Source organism: Phoca vitulina, unplaced genomic scaffold (genome assembly GCF_004348235.1).
Source record: "Phoca vitulina isolate PV1807 unplaced genomic scaffold, GSC_HSeal_1.0 scaffold13, whole genome shotgun sequence".
NCBI classification, from domain to species: Eukaryota; Metazoa; Chordata; class Mammalia; order Carnivora; family Phocidae; genus Phoca; species Phoca vitulina.
The window spans coordinates 47,396,143-47,416,587 of record NW_022589716.1 but is presented as its reverse complement, the minus strand read 5'-3'; the positions used below and the strand labels follow the sequence as shown (position 1 = coordinate 47,416,587).

Genomic DNA, 20,445 nt, shown 5'->3' with positions numbered 1-20,445 from the left:
TTCCTTACACCACACACAAAAATAGACTCCAAATGGTTGAAAGACCTCAATGTGAGACAGGAGTCCATCAAAATCCTAAAGGAGAACACAGGCAGCAACCTCTTCAACCTCAGCCGCAGCAACTTCTTCCTAGAAACATCTCCAAAGGCAAGGGAAGCAAGGGCAAAAATGAACTATTGGGACTTCATCAAGACAAAAAGCTTTTGCAAAGCAAAGGAAACAGTCAACAAAACCAAAAGACAACCGACAGAATGGGAGAAGATATTTGCAAATGACATATCAGATAAAGGGCTAGTATCCAAAATCTATAAAGAACTTATCAAACTCAACACCCAAAGAACAAAGAATCCAATCAAGAAATGGTCAGAAGACGTGAACAGACATTTTTCCAAAGAAGACATCCAAATGGCCAACAGACACACGAAAAAGTGCTCGACATCGCTCGGCATCAGGGAAATCCAAATCAAAACCTCAATGAGATACCACCTCACACCAGTCAGAATGGCTAAAATTAACAAGTCAGGAAATGACAGATGTTGGCGGGGATGCGGAGAAAGGGGAACCCTCCTACACTGTTGGTGGGAATGCAAGCTGGTGCAGCCACTCTGGAAAACAGTATGGAGGTTCCTCAAAAAGTTGAAAATAGAGCTACCATACGATCCAGCAATTGCACTACTGGGTATTTACCCCAAAAATACAAATGTAGGGATGCGAAGGGGTACGTGCATCCCGATGTTTACAGCAACAATGTCCACAGTAGCCAAACTGTGGAAAGAGCCAAGATGTCCATCGACAGATGAATGGATAAAGAAGATGTGGTATATATATACAATGGAATATTATGCAGCCATCAAAAGGAATGAGATCTTGCCATTTGCAATGACATGGCTGGAACTGGAGGGTATTATGCTGAGCGAAATAAGTCAAACAGAGAAAGACATGTATCATATGACCTCACTGATATGAGGAATTCTTAATCTCAGGAAACAAACAGGGTTGCTGGAGTGGGGGTGGGGTGGGAGGGATGGGGTGACTGGGTGATAGACATTGGGGAGGGTATGTGCTCTGGTAAGCGCTGTGAATTGTGCAAGACTGTTGAATCTCAGATCGGTACCTCTGAAACAAATAATGCAATATAAGTTAAGAAAAAAAAAAAAGAAGAAGATAGCAGGAGGGGAAGAATGAAGGGGGGGAAATCGGAGGGGTAGACGAACCATGAGAGACGATGGACTCTGAAAAACAAACTGAGGGTTCTAGAGGGGAGGGGGGCTGGTGGATGGGTTAGCCTGGTGATGGGTATTAAAGAGGGCACGTTCTGCATGGAGCACTGGGTGTTATGCACAAACAATGAATCATGGAACACTACATCTAAAACTAATGATGTAATGTATGGGGATTAACATAACAATAAAAAAATTCAGAAAAAAATCTCAACAGGATTTTTTTCTGGTAGAAATTGACAAGCTGCATTATATGGAAATGTAAAGGACCTAAACAAAACCGGAGGACTTACTCCACCGGTCTAAAATTTACTACAAAGCTTCAGTATTGAAAACAATGTGGTGAAAGGAGACAAATGGTCAATGAGATAAAGAAATGTAGAAACAGACCCACAGTTAAATGGTCAAATGATTTCAATAAAGGCACCAAAGCAACTCAGTGGAGAAAGGAAGTCTTTTCAACAAATGGTACTGGATGCCCATACTGAAGAAAAAGAACCCATATTCCTACCTCATTGTATAAACAAAAATTAATTCAAGATGTATTACACACCTGAACATAAAAGATAAAATTATAAAGCTTCAAGAATAAAATTTAGGAGAATAGCTTCATGACCTTTGGGTAAAAGGATTCCTTAGAGCTCATAGAAAGCATTAACCATAAAGCAAAAAATTAATAAACTGGACTTCATAAAAATTTTAAAACTACTGTTCATCAAAAGATGCTATAAGAAATGATAGGCAAGTCACAAATGGGAAGAAAATATTCACAATATATCTACCTGAAAACAGAAGGTATCCAAGAGATGTACAAAACTCCCTCAATTCAAGAATAAAATTCAAATAACCGAATAGAAAAACACGGACCAAAGATTTGAACTGATACTTCATAATGGAAAATATAATAAATGGCCAGTGAACACATGAAAAGTTGCTCAACACCATTAGTCATCAGGAAGACGTAGATTAGAACCATAACAAGACACCACTACACATGCACTAGAATGGCTAAAATGAAAAATCCAGACAAGCCCAAATGTTGAGGACATGGGACAACCAAAACTCCCATGTCAGCTGGTAGAAATATAAAGTGATTCATTCATATAGAAGCTGTTATACAGTTTCTCAAAAAGTTAAACATAGAAACCATCTTATGACCATTTAATTTCATTCCTAGGTATTTACCCATGAGAAATGAAAATATAAGTCCACAAGGGCTTACAGAAGAAATCTTCATAGCAGTTTTAGTCACAATAGCCCAAACCACAAACAGCCTAGGTGTTCATCCACAGGAAAATGAACAAACTGTGGTATACTCATACAATTTTATAATCATATAATTTATAGAGTAAGAACAACTAACTACAGACACACAACATGGATGAATATGAGGAGTATGTATCATATAGTTCCATTCCTGTGACATCTAGAATAGGTAAAACTAGTCTATGGTGACAGGATCAGAATAGGGTTGTTTGGGTCAGGGAGTGGGAAGCGATATAGGAGAGCTTTCTGAACTCGTAGAAATATTCTATTACCTTCAAATGCGTATGGATTACACAAACGTGCATTTTTCAAAACCGACTGAACTGTACCTCTAAGATATGTGCATTTCACGACATGTAAATTACACCTTATTATAAAAGTAAACAATTTACAAATTTAGATACTGTGAATAACTTTATACCATTATATTCGATAACTTAGAAGAAATGAACTAATTACTAGGAAAATATAATTAATCTAAAGTAACTCAAGAAAAAATAGAAAGCCTTAAAAGCCCTATGACTGTTAAAGAAATTCGATCAGTGGTCAAATACATATATCTATAGAAAATTATAGGCTCAGATGGTTACATCAGTGAATTCTACCAAACAGACAAAGAACCAATTCTAACATTATGAAACTGCTTCCAGAGAACAGAGAAAGAGGTAATATACTCCAAACTTCTTTCGTGAGCTAAAACAACCTTGATATCCAAATCTGAAAAGTTCAATATATGAAAGGAAAATTATGAGCCAATACAATTCATGAATATTAATGCAAAAATTCTAAAGAACCAAATCCAACAATATATGAAAAGAACCATTACCAAGTTGGGTTTATACCAGGAACACAGAGTTGGTTGAACATTAGAAAATCAATGTAATTCAACACATTTACAGATTAAAGAAAAAAATTTTTGATCAACAGCTACAAAAGAAACACTGTTACAACCAAACATCCACTTGTGATTTTTAAAAAACAGAAAAGAAATAACCAAAAAACCCCTGGCAAACAAGAAAGAGAAAAGAAATTCTTTAACTTAATTAAGAATATCTAACAAAATCCTACAGAAAACATTACTCTTTAATGATGAAACACTGAGAACTTTCAATACTGAGAACAAGACAAAATGCCTGCCACTGCCATTTCTTGGAGGTCCCAGCTAGTGTACTTATGCAAAAAAAAGAAAGAAAAAGGAAAAAAGCAGAAAGGAGGAAACAAAACTTTTGTTATTTACAAACAGTATGAAGGCATACAAAGAAAATTCAAAATAATCTAAGATAAATTATCAAATAAGAGTTTAGCAAGATTATGGAACACTAAATCAAAACACACAAATTGGCAGCATTTCTATACACCAGCAACAGTTAAAGACAATGACATTTCCCCCAAAAAATACCATTTATGACTACATAAAAATACATTAAATACCTAGGAATAAATCTAAAAGATGTTCTTGATTTGCATACAGAGAAATTTATTAACTTTGTTAGGAATTATTAAAGACAACCTAAATTAAGAGGAAGATATACCATATTTATGGAGAGAAGACTAAATATTGCAATAAAAAGTTACCAATTGATTTATATATCTGATAAAATCCTAATAAAACTCTCAACTGGGGTTGATTTATTTTGTTTGTTTTCTTATTTTTTGGCTTTGTTGATCCTCCCCAAATTGTTTCCTTTTTTTAACTAAAAACAATCACACATATATCAGTATATAAAACATAAATGTATCATTATGATTTACCAAAGAAATGTTGACATCCAAATATCATCAGTTTTAAATTAGAACTGTTGCCACCCAATATAGTCCATGGACAATTCACATTGTTTGCAGATTTTATATTGTTTTTAAAAATAAAAAGATCTTTATTATTGTTTTTGATTCTAAGATATATTCAATTTTTATTGAAAATATTCAAATGCCCAAATGTAAAAGATATCTAATGCTCCAGAAGTAAGTACTTATAAGTCAGATATATCTGCTTCCAGATTTTATTCTATGTATAAATTATCCATACACACATATTTTCTTATATTTTTCATGTACACCAAAAACTACCAAATGTCAACAGCTCAACTACCTGCCATTTTATTATAGTTTTTACAAAGAATCAAAAGGAAAAAAGTTAAGCCTAAGAATTTTCCCATAAACTTCATTTGTGCTAATTTATGAGTGTGTTCAACCACTTTACTGCTTATAAAATAAAAACTTACTGTATTATATACTTCTTCAATAGCTTCTGATCCTTCAGTGGATTTAGCCACTACTTTCAGCTTTCCGGGTGAACCTTTCTCCAACTGCTGAACCTAGTAAGGATAAGTAATGTAATGATTCTGTCTAAAGGTGACAGAAAATAAATGGGTCAGAGGGTGTACATGTGTGCGTATGTAGGTTTTTCGACTAAGTAAAGACAGAGAAAAAAGGACTGTAACAAGGTAAAATTTGGAGGCAGAAATAAATTAATGGATTAGTTGGTGGAGGCATAATAGGAGGAATGAATGATGTTTCCCAGGTGTTGACTTAACAAATTGTGTAGACTGTCGTACCACCTACTGAGTACTGAGATAGGCCAGAAAGATGAGCTGGGGAATACACTTAGGAGGAAAATCAAGAATTTCATTTTTGTCTTCATAAATCTGAAATGCTTATGAGGAATTCAAGTGGAGATATCCCATAGCCAAATGTGTAAATGGGTGTGGAGTTTAGGAGAGATGCCTGAGCAGGATATATAAATCTGAAAGCCATTGGCATTGAGATAATAAAGTATGGACCTAAAGAAGACCGCCCAGGTAACAAGTGCAGAGGAGAGAAGAGGGAGCCAGTGCTCTGACATCTACAGGTTGAGGAAATGTGGAATCACAGGCTGTGGGACCAGAGAGCTCAAGGATGGAGAGTGTTTCAAACGGAAGGAATGTCAGTTTCACCGAACCCTGCCCAGAAGCCCCACTCCGTAAGGGCAGAGATATGACCATTGGATCTGACAGCATGGAGTCGGCCACAGACCCCAGCATGTAATTTCAAAGGAGGAGCAGGGATGGAAGCAGCTGAGAGTTGGCTGAAGTGGAAAATGGAGGCAAGAAACCAGAAGGAGCGTGTACAGAAGTTTCCTTGTAAACAGGAAAAGAAAAACAGGGACCCACCCAAAGGGCAGAGAGGGCAAGGGAGGGCTTATTTGTTTGAAGAGGAGAGACACTGGTGGGAATGACAGAGCAGAAAGGATGTTAACTGAAGACGGAGCATCCCTGACAAGGTGAGAGAAGGTAAGAGCATACAGAAGGCCTGAGAGGAGCAAGGACACTTTCCCATACAGGCGGAGGGGCAGGGAGGACAGAGGGACATGTGGAGGTCAGTTCTGTAGACTGGAGGTGGGACCACTATCTTTAAGGTGTCCTACTGAGTACGGACTAATTTATTTCAGGAAATGAAGTAAGGAGAGCTAGAATAAAAAACTAAAAAGAGAATTTTTAAAAACCTGAAAATAAAAGGAATTCCAAATGCCTTTCAGACTTACCATCACAGGTACAAATTTTCTTAAGAACTTAACACCATGTTGCTCCATGTAGGAACCCACTTTCTCTGCCATTTCTTGATCAAAGCCACGAAGAAGGACTGAGCGCACCATAACCGTGACATCTAAGCCAATGCCAGCAAGAAACCCTGCGCATTCCAGACCGACATAAGATGCACCCACCACTAATGTTTTGCCAGGGCAATAAGGCAGAGAAAACAGGTCATCACTGAAAAATAAAACAACAAAAGGAACACGTAGGCAATAAAAATGAAGTAAAAATGCACATGTAGGTTTCGATGTGTAGTGGTCTTTTGTTGGCATAGCAACCTGGTGCTGGAATGAAGAAACATGAACAGAAAGAGCCTTTTGGAGTTTGTAAGAGTGTCCACTATAGAGTAAGAAGTATATCTCAGGTTTTTCAAAATCAAATTAGTGGATCACAAGTGAAGGTGTTTTAAAAATGAAATAGAATAGAAAATATTAGACTACATTATATGAGATAAGAAGAAATACGCTTTGGTTTGAGTGTGTGTGTGTGTGTCTGTGTGCGCACACACGCGTGTGTGTGTGTGTGTTCACCGAACAACAGTGTCACAAAAAACACATTTCTTTTTTTTAATTTAAATTCAATTAGCCAACATATAGTGCATCATTAGTTCCAGATGTAGTGTTCAATGATTCATCAGTTGCGTATGTGCATCTGGTGAAAAAAGTTTGAAAGTCATTGTCCTGCATTATACAATGTCCTCTCTGTAACCATCCAGGGATAATTACTATTAAATCCCAGTATTAGGAACAGCCACGCTTCTCCTGATCAACTGGTTCATTAGATCATATAGACACTAAACCCTAAAGCTATTTGTATTTACTTCTTTGCTTTGGCTTCCATGAAGTTTAGAGACAACTTCCCAGACCTCATTGAGCAATTACCTAGAATCATACAGCATATATGTGTGCATAAATTTGACCTTATTACTTACCTAACCTTATTTTCTCTGGGCTTCAATATGGTTAACATAAGCTTAGCTTCTTGTGTTATACTTTTTATTTGTCATCAATTCAAATCTTTTGTGAAATAGTATCAGGGACTAAATAAATTGGACACATAAACATAACACAATTTACGGTTACAATAGCCTATTTAATCTTACCTAGTAATACAGTACTCTTTATCTCCTTGGATTCCTAAATAGCGGGGCCTTTCGCCTGTCGCTAGGACAAATTTTGCAGCAGTATAGTAAGTTTCCTGTCCTTTTCTATTGGTTGCCTTGAAAAGAGAAAAGTAAATTTCAACTTCTACAAACACGGTAGGGTATCAGACACCCCGGACAACTAGTTACGGAGCTTCCCACCCAACAGGAGCGGACATGCAAATATAATAATGCAGTATGATAAGCACCAACATAGAAAAAAGAAGTCTTCATAAAATATCACCGACAGAGCCCAGTGGAGGTGGAAAAGGGGACTGGAACACCAGTCGAGGGCGGCTTCAAAGATGGTGGTATTTCAAGTGGAGACAAGAAAGTGAGAGGATTTGAGAAGAAAGGAAACCTACAGAGAGAACAGTGCACAGAAAAGCACACAGGCCTGAAAGTAGCAGGTGTCTGGGGAGTGGCAAGTGGTCAGAAAGTGGCAGGAAAGGGGGGAACGTGTCCCAGTGAAGGGAAACAGATTCGTGCCAAATGTTAACACCTTTATTTGCCATTCTCAAGATTTCAGCTATGGGGAACCAGGAAAGGTTATTCATTGTTTGCCCATTTTCAATTATACAAATAATTTATTAAAAAAATTCAAAAACCAATGAAGGTGTTTAAACAAGAGGGTGGTTTAAATGGTGGGATGGAGGGAGGGCAGCCTGGAGACAGGCACCTGCTCCAGAGGGTCCGGAAAGAGAGAAACAAGCGCCGGCTGCAGGGGTGGGAGGGGGAAACCTGAGCTTTCTAGCTGGAGCAACTGAGGAGACCCTGCTTATCACTAAATGCGGAAACGCAGAAAAGAGGCAGGTATGGCTGCGAACGACTGGCTTATTCAACCAACCATGCCGGCCATGCCACAATTTGAGAAATAAAACTACCTGACTCATAGTTCTATGATGTTTCTTCCGTGTGAGTGATGTAATTCAAATTGGCCCATGTATGGTTTCAAAAGGGGCAGCTTTTGACAGACCACCTCACCTTTCCAGAGATAATAAATGACTACGAAACAACCTCAAATCCCCCCAAGATCATTGCACACTGTGCCAGGAAAGCAGAGTTCAAAAATAAACTAGGTGTTGAGGGTTATATCTGATTGTCTTTTATAACTCCAATTTAAAATTCTTGTGTTCACCAAAACGATCTCATTTTCATTACATATTGCTCTTATGATACGAAACATTACAAAGCTTATAAAAATACACTAGTTTTCATAGTAATTTTATTAATATACCTTTGAATGACATATTGGAGTTCTAGTTAAGGTTTCATCTTATTTTTATTTTTTTAATTATTCTTTGTACTGAAATACAGTTGACACACAATGTTCCATCAGTTTCAGGTATACAACACAGTGATTGCTGAGTCTATACATCACACCATGCTCAGCGCATGTGTAGCTGCCATCTGTCCCCACGCAGCTACTACGACACCCCTGCCTAATTCCCCAGGCTGTACCTTCATCCCCGTGACTCTTCATTCCATTTTGCCCATCCACCCTAAGGTTTCATTTTAAAAAAGAATTACACTACTAAAATTTTTCATTTTTTAGTCTTTTAAACTTTCAACTATTTAGTCTAAACATTTTCTTTTAAGGTAGTAATAAAATCAAAAGGCAAATAATAACTTTAAATGAAGAGCTCTTTAAAAGGCAATTCCTACAATTTAGCAGGACCTGTGGAATCAACAACAATGGGGAAGAAACAGGTGCACAAAAGGCAATGTGTGTGCATAGGTCAGTGAGAGTCCATAACATGCAGGGAATTTCAGATCAAGGCAAGTTCAAGCAATAGTAAAGAAAAGCAACAAACAAGACAAAACAAACAGTACCTTTATTTTATGATGTTCAACAAATTCTCCATAGGAATTGACATAGGCCACGGCCTTCTCCCTCAAGGACAACCTGCAGCCCCAGTTTAGAGAGCCGATGTGATTTTGAATCGCTTCTGTCATAGTCTCCCAGTTGTGCTTCACTGAAAACAAATAACCAGAATGAAGGTATAAAGCAAATTTTTTTCCTTTAAAAATTTTTTATTTATTTTTTTGCGAGAGAGAGAGAGAGCAGAGTGAGCAAGAACATGAGCTGCGGGGAGAGGCAGAGGGAGAGGGAGAAGCAGGCTCCCGGCTGAGCAGGGAGCCCCATGTGGGGCTCGATCCCAGGACTCTGGGATCAAGCTTAACTGACTAAGCCACCCAGGCGCCCCAGGTGAATTTTATTTTTAATGTTCAATCATATACAACCACACATGAGCCATACTATATATTGCTTTAAGAATCAAGAAGTGAACACAAGACAACTAGCAATTGAAATCTTTTCTAGGCCAGTTATGGTTTATACTTCTTCCTCTTTTATAATACAAAACATAAGCAAACAGCAGAGTTCTGAAAAGAAGAAAAAAAAATCCATGGAACAAAGAATGGGGAGAACAGTCCAAAACATCACAAGGCAGGAAGATCATCCCTACTCGGGAGCACCCCAAGGCCACTGTGCTCTGTGAGGTCTGCTGCACATGGTGTCCCAGATGTGAAGGGAAGTGGGTTTCAGATCAGTGAGCACCACACATCCCCTGACCAGACCAGCCTGGGCCACTCCTTTTCGGTTCACTTGGTGGTAGTTTTATGATAGCGAAGATCCTACATTTCTTTACGACAAATGTGGTTTCTGCTCACCACTGCCCACCATTTATATTACAATGTTTACTCATTTCCTGTTGCAATTGGAGCAGGAGGTGATGGAATCAAATTCCTCATCATCCCTGTATCTTCGAGGTGGGAATGATTTCCTAGTGTTCACCTCGTCTGCTGATGCTGCTTCCTGAAGGAGAAATCAGCCTCCGTGCAGCAGTGTGTTTGTAAGACACAGAGGCCAGCCTAGCAGGGATGAGCCTCTCCACAATGGCACATGCCCTCAGATCCTAAGCTACCTCTTCCCCTCTAGTCCAGAAAAGCTACTCCTCTAACCTTCCAAGAACCACTTCTCCCAAGGACCTTGTCAGTTAGATTCCCACTTCACATGTCCTTTTGTTTCTGGCTCTTGTTGTAAGAGACACTCTACATCAGGGTTTCCCAAATATGGCTGCACATCAGGATCCTCTGGGAATCAGGTTGAAACATACAAATCCTTGGACCTGCCACAAACCTACGGAGTCAGGACAAGCTCCCGCTGGGAGATTCTGATAAGGCAAGCCCAGGGACTAGCACTTTGGAACCACATGCTCTACTGTTTTATTGACCTGTTTAAGCTTTGCAACAGTATCACAATTCTAACTACTGATGGGAAAAATCATTTCCCATACTTCCTCAAAGGCTGCAGAGCTATTCTCATATATTTACTTTCAATACAAACTTTAGAATAATCTGTCAGGTTCCAAAAAGAAAAAAAAATTGTTGAGGTGTTTCCTGGACTTAAATAAAATTTACAAATTAAATTTTAGATAATGTCTTTATAATATTGAGACATCCCATCCAAAAATCTCAGTATATTTTTGTTATGCTTTTCTATTCTTTCCTTATATATTTTGTCCATTCCTAGTAAATTTATCCCAAGTTATTCTATCATTTTGTTGCAATTTTCCATTGTTTATTTAACTTCTTATTGCTAATGTAAGAAATCTATTGATTTTTACACATATATCCTCCGAGCAACTTAGTGAACTCTTATTAGTTCTGACATTTTTAGCTCGATCTCTTGTATGTTCTAGGTATCTTGTATATAATTCATATTATAGATTTATAATATCTTTTTCTTCCTTCTTCTCAAGTATGTACTTTTTCTTTCCTATTCTTCCTTTTTGTGCACTGGCCAGAAGCCCCAAAACAATGCAGATGTAGTAGTGAAAGTGGGCTGCACTGTTTGATTCTTGACTTTAATGTAAATGCCTCAAGCTCTTCTCCATCAAATATTTACATCTGACTTTTCTTCATCATGTAAAAAGTGTCCATTTCTTTGCTTAGTTTAATGACTTTTTTTTTTTTTTAAGAGCTATAACGGATGTGAAATTTTTATCAAATGCCTTTGGAGCTAGAATCCAGGTCATCATGTGGATTTTAGCATCCTTACTCTGGTTTCCTAATGACTCATTCTTGTATCCCCAGAATGAACCCTCAGAAGTCACAGTGCATTCTTTTAGTCACTGCTGGAGAGGATTTGTTTTTTCTAGAATTTTCTAGCTCTATAGGCTATAGCTTTCTATTTTTAAAAAATTTTTTATTGTTATGTTAATCATCATACATTACATCATTAGTTTTTGATGTAGTGTTCCATGATTCATTGTTTGTGCATAACACCCAGTGCTCCATGCAGAACGTGCCCTCTTTAATACCCATCACCAGGTTAACCCATCCACCCGCCCCCCTCCCCTCTGGAACCCTCAGTTTATTTTTCAGAGTCCATAGTCTCTCATGGTTCGTCTCCCCCTCTGATTTCCCCCCCTTCATTCTTCCCCTCCTGCTATCTTCTTCTTTTTTTTTTTTTCCTCAACATATATTGCATTATTTGTTTCAGAGGTACAGATCTGTGATTCAACAGTCTTGCACAATTCACTTACCTAGCGCCTACCATAGCACATACCCTCCCCAGTGTCTATCACCCAGTGACCCCATCCCTCCCACCCCCCCACTCCAGCAACCCTCAGTTTGTTTCCTGAGATTAAGAATTCCTCATATCAGTGAGGTCATATGATACATGTCTTTCTCTGATTGACTTATTTCGCTCAGCATAACACCCTCCAGTTCCATCCACGTCGTTGCAAATGGCAACAGCTTTCTATTTTTACACTATCTTTCTGTATCACTGTTAAGTCAGCCTCAAAAAAAAAAGGTGGAACTTTCCATTTTTTCCTAAACTCTAGAACAGTTTAAATATTTAAAGAAGTGTCTTTCCTTGAATATTTGAGGAAATTTACATGTAAATTTATAGTGTCTTGGAGAATTGGTTGTCCTTAGGCAATGTGTTCTTTGATAATTCAAGTCCATCCTGGTCATTTATATTTTCCTAGAATATACTCCTTTTCATCAAGATATTTAAAATTCTTACCACTAATTTGTATCCTGAATTTGTTTTTTCTCTTCTCTTTTCTGTAGTTACCTTTCTTTTCTCAAGACCCCAATGTTACATATTTGTACGAATTCTCTCTCCTGTTTCCCCAACTGGATTTGCCAAAGGTCTACCTACTTACTTGCATTTTCAAATATATTCTTGGTTTTGTTCATTGATTCTATTTTGGGGAGGGTGCTAAATCATTAATTCCTCAGTGTGGGGTATATGTGTGTGTGTGTGTGTGTGTGTGTGTGTGTGTGTGTGTGTGTGTTTGTGTGTGTATGTTTTTGTGGGGGTTTTTTTTGCCTTGTAGTCTCCCTATCTGATATTAACTGCCATTGCTTTGGTTTGCCTTTCCCTGATACAGCTTCTCCCACCTATTTAAAAATTTCCCATCTATTTCATTTTAAATAGGAAAATTTAAGTTAGTCTTTTCAAAATTTAAAATTCCTGTATTCTCAACAATTATCTCTTTTGGTTTTAGGTGTGTGTCCTGCAAACAGCACACAGATGAATTCTGTCTACACAACTTGAGAAGTTTATTCATGCAGCTTTATTCTAATATGTAAAAGACTGTCCCTATGTCTGTCTGCCGTCTTGTTTTCTGGGTTGTTTTTTGCTTGTTTTAAGTTAGTTTGATGCTGTTTATTTGTATATTTCCCATTCCCTTTTTCTTGGAAGTTCTATATTCAATTTCTGATCTGGAAATTATATATACATTTTAAATTTATTTTAATCCATTATTCCTCTACCAACGTCAAGAACCAAAGTATCTAAAACATTCTCCCACACCAAGATTTCGGCATGCTTTCAGTTCCTTTCTCTTACCGCTTAGATTCTATGGACTTCTCTTGGCCATTCCATGAAGCCTATTCCTAAAAACTGCTAAGCCCCAAATTCCATGTGATGGTTAGCTAGGTATTTCTTAGTATAGCAACTCAAAACTAACTTAGAAGCCTTTTGTATATGTGGAACAAGATTTTACACACTTGAGGGAATTAGAAAGTATTTAGGAATATTAAGCACGGAGATAAGTTCAAGAACATAACCTGGACCCTCAGGTGAGGCCAAGTGGCATGAGCATACACCCTGCTGTCCGCCCCGCCCCTGCCGAACGTGCAGGGCCCCAGCAGCGTGGGGCTGTGGGCGCCGGGCAGGGCTGATACACCCAGAAGTCATTAACTTGTGGGGAACCCTGCATGGGGAGTTACCCACACACCTCCCTGCCTGGCTGTCCCCATCACAGACCACGTGTACAGTTCCATTCTTCATGGCCTTTCTCCATTATGGGGCATTCAGTGTTTCCTCCCCACTTGGCCTCGATTATTTTAGAATTATTAAAACAGGCTATAAACACTTTTAGTTTTAAAAAGACTCCTTTGGGCGACTGGGTGGCTCAGTAACTTAAGTGTCTGACTCTTGATTTCGGCTCAGGTCATGATCTGAGGGTCATGGGATCGAGCCCCACATCTGGCTTGATGCTCAGCATGGAGTCTGCTTGTCCCTCTCCCTCTGCTCCTCCCCCTGCTGTGTTCTCTCTCTCTCTCTCTCTCACAAATAAAGAAATAAAATCTTTAAAAAGAGAGAGAGAGAGAGACTCCTTAACTACCTAATTGCCAATCTAAAATGTACCTAATTCAAATCCTAATCCATTTGGCCTTCCGGCACCTTTTCCCTCCAGATGGTTCTCTTCGGAGACTCTCTAAGCCCTAAGTCTTATCCTTAAAAATCTAGCCCCTCCTGGCTTCTGTGACATGACTCTCCTGGTTTTTCCTCATCTTCCTCACCTACCCCTTAGGTATTAACATTTCTCAGGATCCTGTCTGTGTCTGCTATTCTTTTCCATCCATAGGGCCTCCCCAGCCCCTCACAGCAATTCCTAAGACTTCAACCACCACCTGGGCTGCAAACCCAGGCCCTGCCTAGACCTCTCTCAAGCACAAACCATCCCTTGATAGCGAACTCCCACCAGGTGTTCTGCAGGGGAAAACCCATACAAGATGAAGGATTCGGGGAGAAGGATTCTTGAAAGTGAAGATGACCCCAAAGTTAAACTGCCAAGGGCAAAGACCATTTTATCTACAACCAGTTGCTACTAAAGCTGGACCCAAAGCTCTCCACAGAGCTGAGTGTCTGGGGAAATTTGTCCATGGAGAATCTGTCCAGCCACAACTCATTATGCTGAACTCCACTACACCTGGCCACTAACTCACACCTGCCTGTTTTCCAGCTCAGCAAATACACTGCATTGTCACCCATTCCCTCTTCTGGGATTCCTTCCTTTCCTTCACTTTCCACCCACTCTGTGACCTGGGGGGCCCAGCCAAATCACCAGGAAGGATATGCTCATGTACACATTTCCTCCACCAAAATCTCTTGGGAGACCAGTCCCTGTAATTTTTTTAGAAATTCCATAATGTTATTCTAAAGAGACAAAATCACCCATCCACGTCGAGCCTGTCAATTCCAGGCCTTCAATCCTCTAAATCCACTTCACATTCTCCAGTCCAAAATCAGTCTTGGCCCAGGCCTGGTCATTTCTCCTCTGGGTTAGGTGACAGCACCCCACCTCACTTCCCTGTCTTTGGACTTGCCCCCCTCCCCACCTCCAGCCTTCTAAACTCCTCGGTGCCACCAGAGGGATCCAGAATCCAAACTGTGGTTCAGGCTCCTCCCTTGCTGACACCCCTCAATGACTCTCTTACTCCCTTTGGGGTCAATCACAACTCCTTCAGATGGCATTTAAGAGCCACCACGACCTGCTTCTCTGTAATCTTGTTTCTTCCAGGATCCCTCCCCCATTCTCCATGCCAGCCATTCACTATCCCCCAAAGACTCCATGTTTTCTCCCAGCTCCAGAGTTCAGAGCACACTGCTTCCTGTCTTTATGACCTACTTCTCTGTGACCTTCAAGATTCAGCTCGAGGGTCACCTCCACCACCTCAGACTCTCAAGGATACAGTAAGTGCCCCTCAAGGCAATGCTCAAAACCTCACTGTGAACCACAGCACACAGAATCACCTCTCTTCTCTTCTCCTCTCTTCCAACAGACCGTGTGCTGCTTCAGGGCGGAAGCTCTATTTTCCTCTTATCTGTATCCTCAGAGCCTAACCTGGTTATTGTCTATTGGGTGAATTTGGTTTCCATCTTTCACGAAACAAAGACATATATAACCACTGGTAAAATAGAAAATGTTATCACGATAATGGACAAAATTCAAATAATGACCCTGGCTATTCTATTTTCTTTACACTTGAAGGAAATCTGAAAATAGCAATTATTCTCTCTCACGTTCTGTAAAGAGTATGGAATGACTATAGCTGCCAAAGGCACCAAGGTCCCCAAGAGCAGGGCCAGGTTTCAAGTGATCCTCTATGCCAAAGTGAGGTCCTAATGAGTGGTCATTAAACGAATTTCAGACTCAACTGTAGAAATATAAATACCAAGTCTTTCCCTAAGAAACTCATTCTTTCTTCTTTTCTCCCAATCTGTATTTTTATATACTGTTACCCACCTTGTTGACTGTACTCCCAGCCAAACTTCCTGGCGTCACTTAATGCCTGCCCCAAAAGGGCAGCTTGATGCATCAATTTCTTAGGAACACAGCCCACATTTACACAAGTACCGCCAAGACCTGAGAAAGAAGATAATAGGTTTAATGTTTCCTCTGTGTCTGCGGGTGTATACATGGTTCTAAATACATGTAGAGCAGGTGTTGTTAAACCTGTGGAAATGACACACTCAGATGGTTGTGGGGCCAACAGCAGACCCCACAATAACATGCAAATGATTAAGCCAAACTTTTCAAATGAGGGTCTGTGAAGGAGACCCAAAGATGAGCAAAAATACAGATGTACACTTGAATGGTTTTCTGGGGAGAGAATCTAAAATTTTCATTTGAGTTTGACCCATAAAGGGATCAGAACTATATTAGATTAATTAGATAGATACCAGACCAAGGACTGGAACCCCAGCTTCTAGCCTTTATTCTCTGTAAGTCTGACTCCTCCCCTGAGCCGATATTAGGTCCACTGCAAGCTGCCTGGTAACATCTACTCTCAATCTCAAGCAGAAAAAGGCCATGTGTGATGCCCCCGTGCAGGGCATGAGTCAGAAAACTCCCTCTCTGATCAGTCTCTCTTCTGGTAATTCAGAGAAATAGGATATTTATAGACAGGAGAGAAAGAAGGGACAGGGCAGGAGGAGAGAGGGAGAAAACAAAGACAGGTACACACAGGAATTTTTTAACATACAAATGTTAGAAGGAAAATCAAGATAGATTAGGTTTACCATATGAAATTCTAAGGTAAAATTTTTCAATAAATTTGAATTTTAAAACATGATTTTCTTATTTTGTCAGGGTTCCAGCAGAAAACAGATGACACCCTCAAGCTAGGAAACTGAGGAGGGTTTATAAAGAAATGATTACAGGGATGTGGGCAGGAAGAGCGAGGAGGAGCAGAATAGTGAGTGGGTCATCGCCAACCCCATGTGATGGGCAAAGCACACTGAGTGAGTGACAGCCCACGGGGGGCTGGCCATGACAGGGGAGGTGGCCTTCCATGCCTGCAGGGATCAGCAGGGCAGGAGCTGGGGGAATGAACACCCCCAACTCCACTCTCCTCCCTCCTTCTGTTCTCCTCCCATGACCACTAACTGGTTGAACCCAGCTGGAAGCCAGAGGGCAAGGTTGCCAATGCATTAGCTTTCTGGGGCATGGAAAAAGGTAGAGACATGAAGAATGGATCTGATCCATAAACAGAAAATATCCAACACGAAATCTGCGTGTTTTGTTAAAGTGAACGCTCTCATCTACAACTGGAAGCTCACTGTACACTGTGCTGATGGGACCTGGATGATGACACACACTAACTTGACTGAGCATCATGCAGCCGTTAGAGTCAGCGATGAAACTGAGGCAGAAACACAAGACAAGGTCATAGCAGACTTAGGTGAGCACCACACAGTATACACTGTGATTGCAACTAAGGGAAAAACACTGGTGCACGTGTGCAAGAATTATTATGGCACAAGTGTTGGAATACTGGAGTCATTGAATTTTTTCTTTTTGCAAAATCTTCCTTCATTACTTTTATATTAACTTTCCGAATCACCACTTGTTAACTATGCGATCTTAGGTCAGTTACTTAACCTCACAGAGACTTGCTTTCCTCACCTATGAAACAGGCTAGTTGTACCTCTTGAGACTGTTGTGAGGATTAACAAGATTAAAGAAAGACAAAGCCGGCTGTAAAGAGCAGAAAACTACAAGAGTCACAATAAAAAAACACTGCTTACCCCAGGACGTGCCCTGAGGTGATGGGACCACAAAGTCTAGCACCATAACTTTCTTTCCCAAGATGGCAGCTTCCTACAAAAAAAAAAAAAAAAAAAAAGCTACATATAAAGATCTTGTCATTTTCCTGACAACCCCCCAATTTTTCTCTCCCTGAAAGGAAAAGACTGTGGAAGAACACAGTCCCTTCTCTTTATTAATTCAATAAAAGCCCTGGACTGTAACATCAAAATTGGCTTTTTTAAAGTAGCTGAAGAAGTGCTTACGGCAACCCAGGAAAATTTTCTCTGGGTTTCATTATTTTCATACCTGTGCACATGCAAGGCCACCAGAACCTCCCCCAATGACAATGAGGTCATAATCGTATGCTGCATCTTCCTGAAGGAGCTTCTGTAATAAGCCACTCTGATGAGCCTACGGATCAAAAGAGAGAGGAGGCATGACCTGACTTAAATCTGTTCCTTTGTACCCTATGTTGAATCAGCATGGACTGCTTTTCTAAAACTCTTATTAACAGTCCCTAATTCATCTAAGTTCAAATTTTAAATTTATCTAGATGGTATTCAAATAGGGTCCCACTAGATAGAACTTATGCTAAGTACGTACATTTTTGTTCATTATCACCTGATGGCTACACGTGTGTCAAATGACCCATAGGTCACAGCTTTATGTCAGGTGAGGTCATTTTCCTTGGTCTAATCATCAAAGTATTATAACTAAGTAAAATAGCCATATACCATTTTTCAAGATCCTCTATCTTTTGTTCACCGGTGCTAGGCTTTATTTTGAAAACAATTCTTAAGCATCATCAGCAGGACATGCACATCAAATTTTTACATGGTTTCTCATAAATTGACCTATATTTTGCAGCATCCTGGTAAACTTCCTATACAACACAAAATTTTGCTTTTTCTTTCAGCAATGGTCATAAGGCTAGCTCTGCATGATAGTTTCCTGCTCACTCGGCCCTCTCTTCTGATCAGAAGTAGCTTAGGCAAGTTGAGACAATCAATGCATGATGTAGCAATAGTTTTATGTGAAGGTGGGTGCTCCATCCCATGAAGCTGGCTTTAGAAACACCATGTGGCACCAGCTCATCCTGGGAAGCACAGTGGAAGCGCTCTATCACTGTAGGACTCAGGACATGGCACATGGCCCCACATGGATGAGTGCCCATGGAGGCTTTTGGCACATTCTAAAAAGGATTCCTTTGGCCTCCTTACTATTAGGTGCCCTAAGGAAAATACATCTCCTAAGTATGTGCCATGCAGTATGAAATGGAACTGATAACTCTGCATCTCCAGATTCATCCTCTGATATCTTTTCCAGGTTAGGAATGGGGAGACCAGCACTTCCCGAGGTGTTTCGGGGCCTCTCATTATGCTACATACCACCACATGAGCTGAGGTGGAGCTTCTGGGACTAATGCAGGCTGTTAATAGATAACGATGCTGATCATAGATTAACATAAATCCGGACAATCTAGTTTCCCAAGAAAATGTAATTTTAAGTTAAAGTCTCAAATATAAGTATTTAATCACTGATTACTACCATTTACATACATACATAAACAAATACAAGGGAACACAATTTTAATAAAAGGAAGTAGTTATAAAACAAGGACCTAACTTAAGAACATCAATTTTATCTATCACCACTTTCAAGATTATCTGATAACCATCCTCTATGCTTTTCCACTTTACAACTTCCAAAAGACAAGTGAATAGACTCCTTTTTTTTTAAGATTTTATTTAGACAGAGAGACAGCAAGTGAGCGCACCAGCAGGGGGAGCAGCAGGGAGAGGGAGAGGGAGAAGCAGGCTCCCCGCTGAGCAGGGAGCCAGATGCAGGGCTCAGTCCCAAGACCCTGGGATCATGACCTGAGCCCCAGGCAGACGCTTAACCGACTGAGTCCCCCAGGCACCCCATGAATAGACTCCTTTTTAAAAGCCATTTTCTCCCCTTTTAGATAGATTTAAAACCAAACTTTGAATAGCATTAAAAACATAATACCATTATTACCTGGAAAGTTTGATCACATCCACCCATATGTACTTTATTCACAAAAATATTGGGCACGGTTTTCTGATTAGTGATCTCTGACAACGCTTCTTGGACATTGGCCCCATCATCTGAAGAATAAAAACTTAAATATATAAGAACATTGAAAGGGTTCCAAACTTTTGGGAGTTGAACAGAAGTGTTACAACACCAGACGCTCATATGCACGCACCCATAAAACGTCAGTACTTACATATTTACATATTATATAACTTCATGAAATGATGACTCAGGAAGGGGAAACACCTGTTTTCAAAGGAAACCTTAAAGAATAAAGACAAATCTACAAATTCATTTAAAACGAACCCTTCTAAATTAGATTTTGATCTATCATTCAATGGCCTTGCTGGGACAAATAAATAAAAATCCTCTTAAAAGAGCAAATATCAGGATAAAACCTACTTCCACTGTCATAACTCAGAAAATGCTTCTTACAATTACATTTGAAAAATCGTTATGATCCATGGTCCAAAATGTCTCCTCCACCCCTAAAAATAAAACAGGGCCACAACTACTTATGACTGCCCTATGTGGTATACACTGTAGAAAAGTCTCAAAGATTCAAGAACATTTCATTTGTTAGGGAGACACAGCTAAAAGGAGTTGGTGAAGTCTGGTGAAGGCAGAGATCAAACTCTTTTCTGTTTACCACCCTGTTTCCCACCTTTGCAGATCACAAGTGTGGGTAAAACTCTTGGTTAATATTAGATGGATGGATGCATGCATGACAAGAATTAAAAATATAAAGCTGAAAAATTATGTGTTCCCCTCATGTGTAATACAGTCAGGAAATAAGGGTAGTTTCTTTCCATTTATTACAGCTTAACCTATTTTGCCAAAAAGTTGACAGA

The 20,445-nt window shown here is 39.6% G+C and overlaps 1 protein-coding gene across 5 annotated transcripts in view; it reads right to left on the bottom strand.

Moving 5' to 3' along the window:
- TXNRD3 (thioredoxin reductase 3) overlaps positions 1 to 20,445 on the bottom strand; it is a 62,945-nt gene that overhangs the window by 29,520 nt on the left and 12,980 nt on the right. For 3 of the 5 annotated variants that reach the window (XM_032412074.1, XM_032412073.1, XM_032412072.1), the window contains exons 3-10: positions 19,556 to 19,665; positions 17,843 to 17,947; positions 17,536 to 17,608; positions 15,752 to 15,871; positions 9,030 to 9,172; positions 7,158 to 7,273; positions 6,007 to 6,232; positions 4,709 to 4,801 (exon numbers count right to left, since the gene is read on the bottom strand). In XM_032412074.1, the coding sequence (XP_032267965.1) occupies positions 4,709 to 4,801; positions 6,007 to 6,232; positions 7,158 to 7,273; positions 9,030 to 9,172; positions 15,752 to 15,871; positions 17,536 to 17,608; positions 17,843 to 17,947; positions 19,556 to 19,665 (986 nt within the window). The remainder of the gene's footprint in view (positions 1 to 4,708; positions 4,802 to 6,006; positions 6,233 to 7,157; positions 7,274 to 9,029; positions 9,173 to 15,751; positions 15,872 to 17,535; positions 17,609 to 17,842; positions 17,948 to 19,555; positions 19,666 to 20,445) is intronic. The other 2 variants (XM_032412071.1, XM_032412075.1) reach the window with 2 other exon arrangements.